This window comes from Citrus clementina, unplaced genomic scaffold (assembly GCF_000493195.1).
Source record: "Citrus clementina cultivar Clemenules unplaced genomic scaffold, Citrus_clementina_v1.0 scaffold_2, whole genome shotgun sequence".
In the NCBI taxonomy this organism is placed as follows: domain Eukaryota; kingdom Viridiplantae; phylum Streptophyta; class Magnoliopsida; order Sapindales; family Rutaceae; genus Citrus; species Citrus x clementina.
The window spans coordinates 25,458,504-25,470,089 of NW_006262688.1; the positions used below are offsets into that span (position 1 = coordinate 25,458,504).

General features: G+C 30.4%; 2 protein-coding genes across 2 annotated transcripts; both read left to right on the forward strand.

Annotated features, from left to right (window-relative positions):
- Positions 1–529: 529 nt before the first annotated feature.
- Positions 530–2,443, forward strand: LOC18052281 (UDP-glycosyltransferase 74E2). The gene is made up of 2 exons (XM_006447865.2): positions 530–1,211; positions 1,604–2,443. Exons 1-2 carry the CDS (start codon positions 543–545, stop codon positions 2,333–2,335), a joined length of 1,401 nt encoding a protein of 466 aa, XP_006447928.1. The 5' UTR covers positions 530–542; the 3' UTR covers positions 2,336–2,443.
- Positions 2,444–8,989: 6,546 nt separating this feature from the next.
- On the forward strand, positions 8,990–9,508 carry LOC18052282 (UDP-glycosyltransferase 74F2). The gene has a single exon (XM_006447866.1). The coding sequence runs from the start codon at positions 8,990–8,992 to the stop codon at positions 9,506–9,508; it is 519 nt and encodes a 172-aa protein (XP_006447929.1).
- The last annotated feature ends 2,078 nt before the right edge of the window (positions 9,509–11,586 follow it).

Sequence of the window (11,586 nt, forward strand, 5' to 3'; positions counted from 1 at the left end):
AATTTCTCAATAATATTAATTATGATATCATTGGATTCTTGTTACTTGGAGCTTCTGATGCCTGACTGATCAGATATATGATTTAGAGCAATAGTAATAGATGTACCATCACTACAGGGAAAATATTTCGGTGCAAGATAATTCTTTTAGCATATCATTATTCTATAGACAATTTTTTTTTCTCTTCTAGTTTTTCCCTCTGTTGTTCATTTTCATAGATTTGATTATTTATTTATTAGTTTACCCACTTATGAAAAATTTTGTTACCTCCAAGAGCTTTAAGAAAAATTTCGTATGAGCTATGATGTATGATTCAAATGAGGAGGAGCAAAGTCGTACACGCGACTGGAATGTGACATGATTTGAGGGATCACCACCTTAAGTTTTTGAATTTATGAGCAGATGCGTCAAGTCACCCTCGATGACGTTTGCAATGACTTCAAATAATTTGTGATGCAAGAAATATATTATGTCTTGAACTTTCCAATCAATCAGTATATAAGCGACGGAAATAGAGAGAGAGAGAGAGAGCAAAAAATAAAATGGCGAATAATGAAAGGAAAGCCTCCTCCAGCAAATTGGCTCACTGTTTGGTCTTAGCCTTTCCATCACAAGGCCATATAAATCCCATGCTCCAATTCTCCAAGCGCTTACAACACAAAGGAATCAAAGTCACTTTCGTTACTACTCATTTCCTCTACAAATCCTTGCATAGAAATTCATCACCCATCCCCATTGCTCTCGAGGCAATCTCCGACGGCTACGATGGAGGAGGTACTGCACAAGCAGAGAGTATTGACGCTTACATGGAGAGATTTTGGCAAATTGGCCCCCAAACTCTTACCGAGCTAGTCGAGAAGATGAATGCCTCAAGTGTTCCTGTTGATTGCATTGTATATGATTCAATCTTGCCTTGGGCTCTTGATGTTGCTAAGAAGTTTGGCTTGCTTGGAGCTACTTTTCTCACTCAATCTTGTGCTGTTTATTGCATATATTACCATGTGAATAGGGGCTTTCTCAAACTTCCACTTACAGGCAATGAAATTTTGCTGCCCGGAATGCCCCCACTTGAGCCTCGAGACATGCCTTCACTCGTTTACGATTCGGGCTCATATCCTGCTATCTCTGATTTGTGGCTGAAATCTCAATTTGATAATTTTGACAAAGCTGATTGGGTTCTTTCCAACACGTTTTATGAGTTGGAGGAAGAGGTAAATTCTATTACGAGTTTTTCAATATTTTTCCTTTGACTTTGGTGTGCGTATATATAGAGCTTTCAATTAAGAATTTCTGACCATATAAAAGTTAATAATAAAATAAAAATAAATAAATAAAACATGTAAATTTTAATATATTATAAGATAAAATACACTGCATTAAATTTTTTTCATCTTTATTTATTTATGTCATTAAAATAATTAAGGATCCCTGAATATTTTTTTTTTGTGTGTGTATATATATAAAAAAGCTGGATTAAATGGTTATATGGTCGGGCAAAAAAGTAGTCTAAACACATATATCACATGATTTTACCCATTAAACCAAAAAGTAGCCATGCAACATGCTTTCTGACATTAATTGACTTTAAATCTATTTTGTCCAGGTAGCTGAATGGCTGGGGAGGCACTGGCCATTGAAGACAATTGGACCAACTGTACCGTCCATGTACTTGGATAAGCAACTTGAAGATAACAAAGACTATGGTTTCAGCATGTTTAAGCAAAATAATGAATCTTGCATTAAATGGTTGAACGATCAGGCAAAAGGGTCAGTAGTTTATGTGTCATTTGGGAGTGTGGCAACACTAAAAATAGAGGAACTGGAAGAATTGGCTTGGGGTCTGAAAGCAAGTGACAAGTATTTCTTGTGGGCTGTCAGGGAATCAGAACAATCTAAGCTTCCGGAAAACTTTTCGGATGAAACATCCCAAAAAGGCTTGGTGGTGAATTGGTGCCCGCAATTAGAAGTTTTGGCACATGAAGCAACAGGATGTTTTTTGACACACTGTGGCTGGAACTCTACGTTGGAGGCTCTGAGCTTGGGAGTTCCAATGGTGGCAATGCCACAATGGACTGATCAGGGCACTAATTCCAAGTACATTATGGATGTTTGGAAAATGGGACTTAAAGCTCCCGCCGATGGGAAAGGAATTGTCAGAAGAGAAGCAATTGCACATTGCATTAGTGAAATATTGGAGGGTGAGAGAGGCAAGGAGATAAAACAGAATACTGGTAAATGGAGCAATTTTGCCAAAGAAGCCGTGGCTAAAGGCGGAAGTTCAGACAAAAATATTGATGAATTTGTTGCCAATTTGGTTTGCTCCAAACGCTTGTAATTCCGTGGTTGTTGACATAAAATAGAGAATGGTTACGGAACTTTTAGCTTCATTGCAACAACACTTTCAGATTTGGGATAATGAATCCGAGTTTGTTAAGATTTTGTAATAAATTGGATAATTGTTAATTTAGTCCCTGGTTTGAGCTAGTTAGCTTCTATAGTTTGAAAAATCACCTAAAGCATTTATGCTTTATATTTGTTTTCATTTAAATATATTCAATTATTTTTTATTTTCACCTGTTGCATTATATCAAATAAATATGTTGTTTGACTCTCGAAAAATTTTAAAGTTACAAAAGTAATGGCTCAGACATTTTGGGTAGTTTTGTTTTGTTTTTTTTTTAATTTTAAATGTAAAGCCCAGCTAGAAAATTAGCAAAAACTTGAAGACTATATACAAAGGGTTATTTATCTAACAAATTTGTAAAATTTCAATTCCAATGTGAAAATATTTTCATTGATCTAAATCTATCGATAATTTTATTTCATGGATATTTGATACTTTTGTTTCATCGAGATCTGAATACCTAATAATTATTATCAATATTCTTTTTGTTGTTGCTGTATGTTTATGATTTACTGTATTTTCATAAGTTACAATGCTATTTTATTTCTTTTTTTTTTCAACCCTATAAAGCTCATAGTTGAAATATTCTATACTTTTAAAAGAACAATATTTGTAAAAAATATAATTTACACTCTATTAGATATTGTGGCTTTTAAGGCAAAGCTGTTATGAAATAAAAGCTCCAATTGTGAAATAAAAATTAATATTATTTAATAAATATAATATTCAATAATAATTTTAACAAAAAGAGAAGATATTATAAGTTTTTTTTAATTAAATGACTGTAAGTTTGTAATATACAATCACTTTAATTTTTATGCCACAAATATGAGTATTTATTAAATAATTTAGGATGGTGACTTTTTGAGCGGCAGTGGCTATTGCACTTTATTTATTAGAAAGATATCCTTTAGTAAAAAAAACTAATACGGTTGTTAATCACTCAAGTATCTAACGTGAAAATACAATCGTTTGATCCATTATTTACTGTAATTAATAGAAGTCCGAAAATTCATCTTTGATGTACAAAGTAGAGATAAGCTGTTATTTGTGTATATTTAACTTGAATCAATAAAGATTTCAGGTTAAAAGAAATAGAAATTAATGGAACATGTAGTTAAAGCAGAACTGCAGGAGTTTGCAAGTGCTACCACGTGTTGCACTAACAAAACCAGTGAGAGGCCACTTCGGCTGTGGCCGAAGTGGTGGGCTGCTGCCCTCACAAGCATTGTGAGGGCAGCGGTTCTAGCCCTCACAAAAGTATTGTGGGGGCTAAATGTTCTTCATATTTAAAAATTTTTCTCCTTTGCGAAATGTAAGTGGAGTATGGACATCCTCTCCTGTGAGGGATTATTTGTATTGAACATGTACTTCATAGAATTCATTGTAATAATGTAAGTCCCAATCATGTATATCTGATTGTAAATATTAGTGTAATATCTCTGCTACAATAAGCAGTTGTTATAAATATCTGTGTAATGCAGTAATCTGATGATTAATCAATTTAAAAAAAAAAAACAAAACAAAACCAGTGAGAGAGATATTTTATTAAATAAAAATTTTAGCAATTTCATTTCATCACGTAAATATTTTATTGAATTGATGGCCTAAGCCGGTTAGCCCTCTGACGCAGTCAGGTTCGCATACGTATGCAGTGACTAGAAACAAATATAGGACAAAAGTTTATTTTGAAAAGAGGACATAACTACGGTGTAATTGTGGTGCTATATTAATGCACTTAATTATTGAATTCAACTACACATATATATTATAGTTAAATTTAATAATTGGATACAGTTATGGTATGGTACACAGGTCAACAGATTTGTAATTGCAGCCACCTGGACTTGCAACTTTTTGACCTTTCGTGGCCTGTCCATGCAAATTATCTTTTAAGATATGCTGCCACCTTCTTGGTTCTGCCACTCGTCACCTTTATTTTTTTTCGTTTTTTTTTTTTCAGTTTTTCTGATAGGGCCCATTGCGTATTTAGACAAACAAAGAGACAAAACCATCCAGCTCAACTGATAGAAGTTTGCATCTGATTTCTACGACCTGCGTCGAAATTTTAAATTAAAAAATTAAATTAAATTAAATTAACTTATATACGGTCAATTTAAATGCATCATTTAGTTTATTGATTTTATTCGTTATTAACCAATAATCTATGGATCTCAGAAAGACGAGTCTAAGATAAAATGAGTAGAGAAATCCACTAGGAGAAAGCTTGGTTAATTTTCAATTTTGTTGTCTTAATGATAATTAGTTCACTGTTTTATTATTACTTTGTGCTTAATTCTGTTTATTGCAGGAACAAACAAATTACATAAATATTTTTATTCAATAAATGACAATTATCTGTGACTTTGTAAAAAAAAAAAATGTACAAAGGTTAGAACAAATTAAATCTAAAAATTTTGTGCCATAAGATTTTACTTATTGAAACAACCATGAATTAAGGTGATTGGGTATTTGATAAGTTTTAGTTGTAGGATAAAAGTTTATGAAATTTGTAAACATAGTTATTAAAATTGAATAAATTTTCGTTAAAATTAAATTATTTCTAACACATTCATTTTAAAATTTAATTAATTAAAGTATAGCATATTTTTTTGAAAAGATATATTAAATAATAAAAACTGAAGTCCAGCTGATCCATTTTGTTTAAATCCAACTGCTTAGCCGCAACTCCAAACAAGATCTTTATATCGGTGTGACCATTTTTATTGTGGTCATATATCAACAATATTGATTATGATATTGTTGGATTGCTGTTACCTTGAGCTTCTATTACCTCGCTTCTGTATTTTTTTTTGGAGACACTGTCTATTTCCCGCTGTCTCTCATTAGGTTTGATTATCTGTTTATTAATCGACAAGTACAAAATGGTTAGCTTTAATAGCTCTAATAAAAAAAATTTATGATTTGATGCATGATTCATCCAATGAGAAAGAAAAAGCAAAGTTGTATACGGCAACAGTCTTCATGATTTGATGTATTATCCCCTCCCAGTGACAGATCTAGAAAAATAATTTATCGGAGATTAAATTAGATAATAGTAAAATATAAAAAATTAAAATTTGGAATATATAAAATATTTGCTACCACATTTAAAATTATTCTCTACACATTTTCATATTTTAAAAATTTTATACAATTGACTCATTATTAATATTATTAAATTTATTGTTTTCTATATAAACAACCACACTATCATTTATCTCATATAATTCCAAAGATTATTCTTCATAAGTTTCATTACTAAAAATTTTCGCTCTAATATTATTATAAAAACTAGAAAAATTAATTATATTTTTTAGAATAGAAAATATTTTGGGTGGCGGACTATCATTATTTTTAACTAAAATATAAGTTTTTATAATTTTCAAAAGTTAAAGTTTAAATTTTATGGGGGTTTATAATTTATAGTGACTATTTTAATCAATTTAATGGCGGTTAATTAGAAAATTAAAATATCTTTTTTTTTTATTTTTAAAATTTTTATTGGCCAGTGGGAGCTTGAGTCCCCACAGGTCAAATGCTGCATCTGCCCCAATCCCCTCTGCATACGGCATTACGTATGCAAATAATATAGTGCCAATAATGTAGTGTCTTCTGAATTGTTACGTTACATATTTATGAAAGTGAGGATTCAGGTTTATTCGAAAAGATTTACAGCCGGACTCGAAAATTATTTCAACTTTGACGTGCAGAAATTTTGAACTTTCCCATCAACAAAGCAACGTGAATATATAGAGTGGGTAAGGTAGTTCAAGTGATTTGAAAGGAGAAAAGTAAAAAAAAAAAAAAATGCAGAACATTAAAAAGGAGGTTACCTGAAGAAACCTACGATTTGGGGACCTGTCTACCTTACAGATTCTGTAACATACGCACCCAATGCATGCACCACACCTGTCCTGCATATGGAGAAAAAGCATGCAATTGTTTTTGTTTGGTAGCTAGCTAACCAATCAGGAGCTGGCTAAGTTGGATCTGTATGTTACAGAATCTGTAACTTAGCCAGCTCCACGATGCGATTTGGGGTCATATCTTGCCTTCTCTGATGTGGTGATGAAATATCAACTTGATAACACTGACAAAGTTGATTGGGTTATTTCCAACACATTTTGATGAGCTGGAGAAAGAGGTAATTAAATTATAAGTGTTTCATTGAGGTGGCCAAGCTGACGTATTCGGCCGACATTGCCTGATTGCTAATTCGATGACGTCAGAGATTGGATATTTAAGTACTGAGCCGTACCTTTTAAGATTTTTATGAATTAAACACGTTTTTACTAGTCTAACGCAATTTAATTCTCACAAATTCATTTCAACTAGCGAGATTATATTAGATATTAGGTATAAATGCTCGGTGGCGAAGCAACTTGGGGGTTAGCATATCCATAATTTTGGGAAAAATTCAAATGAATTATTTTAAATAGATTTATTTATAGTGTTACTATTAATATTTTTAATAATATTTCAATTTTTCTTTATTTTTTTAATTTTATTCATATCAATCTCAATTCATTTCTCTGTGTTTACTTGTGGGTTTGGGGAATGAGAATAAAAGAATGTGAATGAAACTTAATAAAATGTGTGGGTCCTACATAATTTGGGAATAAGGAATGAGAATCCTATTCCTATGGGGGGTTAGGAATGAAACATTTATTTGCTTTTCTATCCTTATAATTTTTTCATATTTCCTAAATTACCCTTGTTCAAATCACAAATAATTTATTATTTTAAATGTCATTAATAATAATAATAATTATTAAATTTTATTAACTTTATTATTTTAGTTATTATTAATTATTGTTATTATTATTTTTATTAATATTATCATTATTAACAATAAAAATAATGATAAAATAATAATAATAATGCAATTTTCATTATCTAGATACATATATAAATATTATTATAAAAATGATATTAATTAAAAATAATAATAATAATAATAACAATAATAATAATAATAACAGTTAATAATGATAATATTAATAAAAATAATATTAACAGTAATTAATAATAACTAAAATAATAAAATTAATAAAATATAATAATAATAATAATAATAAATGATAATAATGATAATATTAATAAAAATAATATTAACAGTAATTAATAATAACTAAAATAATAAAGTTAATAAAATTTAATAATAATAATAATAAATGTTAATAATAATAATATTAATAAAAATAATATTAACAATAATTAATAATAACTAAAATAATAAAGTTATTGAAATTTAATAATAATAATAATAATAACAACAACAACAATAATGATATATTGTTAATAATGATAAATTAATTATTTTTATTAATTATTAATACTATGGATATTTTGGTAAATTGATTCTTATTCTCATTTCTCATTCCTATTTATTTTGTCAAGTAAACACATTAATGACATTCCAGCACATTTCCATTCTCATTTATTTTTGCCAAATAAATATTGAAATCTCATTCTCATTCTCATTCCAGCCAATTCTCAGTCCTAACTCATTCTCATTCCACCCAATTCTCATTCTAGAAAGTAAGCACACCATTATCCAAACCTCTCTCACTCTTTTACCTCCTGACTTTGATTTTTTTTTTTCAAAAAAAGCAAAGTATTAAATCCTTAATTTTTTTATCCTAAAATTTTAGGAATTTGAATTAAGATATAATCATTTCGAGTTCAATTTCAATTTAATGGTATGATTTAATTCAACATGATTCATTGGAATACTTTATGAGTATTTTCTTTCATAATTTTCTTAATCAAGTACTGTTTAGTAAATTGCGATCCAACTCAATTTTTATTTCTAAATTTCTTGAAATATAATCATAGATAGATTCTTATGCCCTCTTATTTTATCTCCATTAATAAACCTTTCAATAAATCAGCCCCAAAAATTCTCATTCACTCTTATTTTATCTCTATTGAATTAATGGTTGTTAGCTAAGAAAAATGAAGAAAAAAAATCACAACTAATAATTTAATGCTCACCAAAAACTTAACTCAGTATTAAATTTTAATTAAAAAACGTATCTATTAATATTTTTTAAAAATAATTTTAATATGGCCTACTCTAAAAATAATCGGTAATTAAGAGAAAATTCATTTTAGCCCACCTCCCCACCCTGAAAAAATCTAGCTTCGCCCCTAAGTGTGCTGCTCATTACTTGTACATAAGACACATCTAGACAACAAATAGACGACACTTCTAGACAGCAAATAGACACCATCCAGCTAACCTGACAGAAGTTTTGCATTTGATTTTTAATTGCTTCAAATGATAAAGCATGCGTCTTCGTCACATTTATTTAGGCAGAGTACTAGGACAAATTAATTTTAATGTTGTATTTGTGGAGAAATTGTTCCTTCGGGCCAACACCAGGTCACTCTTTCATGTTACAAAAGATTTCAATTGTAATTGATTAATTGATACAAAATTACTTGTTTTAATGGGCACTGGCCATAAATTCCGTCGTGCATATAAACTCTGCACTTCCTATAAATCAATCAATTGTATAAACAACTAGAACACAGAAAGAGAGAGCTAGCTCAAGTAATTGTGTGAGGAGAAGAAAAATGGAGAATATTGAAAAGAAAGCTGCCTCCTGCAAACGAGTTCACTGTTTGGTCTTATCTTATCCAGCACAAGCAGAGAGCATTGAAGCTTACTTGGAGAGCTTTTGGCAAATTGGCCCTCGAAGCCTTTGTGAGCTTGTTGAGAAGATGAATGGCTCAGGTGTTCCTGTCGATTGCATTGTGTATGATTCATTTTTGGCTTGGGCTCTCGATGTTGCTAAGAAGTTTGGGCTGGTTGGAGCCGCATTCCTCACTCAATCTAGTGTTGTTGATTGCATATATTACCATGTGAACAAGGGCTTGCTCAAGCTTCCGCTTCCGGATAATCAATTATTGTTGCCCGGAATGCCTCCACTTGAGCCTCAAGACATGCCTTCATTCATTTATCAATTGGGGTCATATCCTGCTGTTGCTGATATGGTGGTAAAATATCAATTTGATAATATTGACAAAGCTGATTGGGTTCTTTGCAACACATTTTATGAGCTGGAGAAATATGTAATTATTGACAAAGTTTGATAATATTGACAAAGTTTTTAAAAACTTCACTTTATCCTAGTTTACACATATGAGCCTGGATTCAAATTCCAAGCTTTTAATTATGTCACAAGATTTTAATTACCCATTGATCTAACAAATAGTCTCGTAAAATGCTTGTTGACATTAATTAACTTTTAATTCACCACATTTTTTCTTTCTTTTTTTTTAACAATTCACTAACTTGCTAATAACCAACAAAAACATTTTTGGAGATTAAAAGATTATTTATTTAGTATCTTCAAACATAATCTGTTTGACCTTTATAGTGAAAGTATATGGTTAAATGGTCAAAGGAGGGACTACACATATAATTCTTTGCTCATAAATTCCTATCCCTTTAAAAAGGCAAAATCAGTACAAATTGTGTCCACCCTATATTGTTTTAGACATTAATAGAGAGCGCCCCCTTTGTTCTCTCTCTCTCTCTCTCTCTCTCTCTCTCTCTCTTTAATTCTAGATCAATTGCTAAAATTTTCATCCTTTTCCAATTTCAAATTAAATTCTAAAGTCAACACTAATACCAAATTGAAAGCCACTGTAAATAATACTTTTTTTCTGAAAACTCTTATATAATTACGTAGTCTCATTCACATTATAATTTAATAATTTGTTAGATTACAAATATAATGGACTATGCCGCTTTATATAATAAAATATGAGCTATTGTTACCTATTTTTCTTTAAATATATATATAGTTCGATTTCATCTCTAATAATTTTTCTTAATGCATCTATAAATTTTAGAATTGAACTCTCGAATTACAGTAAAAAATTATGAAGTATTGTTCTTGATTTGAGTGCTTCCTTGCACATAATTGGCTCGAAAATAATGCTATTGTACATCCTCAAATTCATCATCATAGGATTTTCAACGATGTTAGCAATAATTTCTTCTAAATTAGAAACCCCTAAGTAGATAAGTACAGTGTTTTTATTTTTTTAGTTTACTTAACGTATATTTAGTGGACTCGTTCTTATTCATATGATTAGATTGGTAAAATAAAATGAATTTTTGGTTAATTATATGTATGTTCATAGAATTGTAAATACACCATATAAATTAATAGATTTTATATGATCGTAGTACTATTAATTTATAAAGGTTATACTGTATCTTGGGGCCATAGACTTAAAAATAATTTGATGGAGCGTTTGGTGTGTTGCTAAGGCATTGGACGATGATATATTGTATTAGAGGGTAGTGCATTTCATAAAGTACCATGTGTTATATGAACCATATTACATATATTGATATTTTATATTAAATTAATATTATTTTGATTTATTAATTAAAAAATAAACAACCATAGGCAACCACCACCAACAATTTAAATATGTTATTCGTTTACGTCTTAATTGGTACTGCTAGAATCCTCACCAAGGGCTCTATATATGCAATGTTACAAATATGTCCGGCAACGGAGTTTCAGATCGTCAAAGATCTACAGTCAAAATTTTAGATTTCAAAGATTTCAAAGATCTACGTGCTAACAACAAATGAAAGCTTTGTTACTAGAGATATTAGTAAGGTTGCGTAGATCTCTTGACGAGGATTCCATTGATACAAACTTTAACGCAAAAAATTACGAGAAAATTGCAGCGACTGGCGATCAACAGTGGTTTAGGTCGCCAACCATAATTTAAATATTTATGTTTAATAAATTATTAAAATAAATTAAATAACTGAATTAAAAATTAAAAAAACGTAAATGTAACTTCATTTTTGAACTCTTAAATTCCTTGTCTAGAAGCTTTTGACAGCCTTTTAACTGGAATTTCTTTTAAATCAACTTAGCTAAAAAAAAAAAAAAACCCTAATGAGCTCCGCGAAAGCTTCTCCACCGCCGCTGGCGAGCGACCGATTCACCAAAAAGACAAAGTTTAGGGCTGAAGGGGCTGATGGAGATAACCCTAAGCCCTTATCCTACCGTGATATCGCCATGGAGGCGAATGGGGGCTCTGCAAATATGGTTTTTGGCATGAGGGACGAGTGGGAACTGGAAGAGGAGGATGTTTGTTGTAAGGAGGACGAATCTATGCCCTATATTGCTTTCTCA

Bases quoted from the DNA above. Each gene is read 5' to 3' on its own strand.
- LOC18052281 (XM_006447865.2), top strand. From the start codon at position 543: ATGGCGAATAATGAAAGGAAAGCCTCCTCCAGCAAATTGGCTCACTGT. The intron at 1,212-1,603 runs GTAAATTCTATT...TATTTTGTCCAG, and splicing joins TTTATGAGTTGGAGGAAGAG to GTAGCTGAATGGCTGGGGAG.
- LOC18052282 (XM_006447866.1), top strand. From the start codon at position 8,990: ATGGAGAATATTGAAAAGAAAGCTGCCTCCTGCAAACGAGTTCACTGT.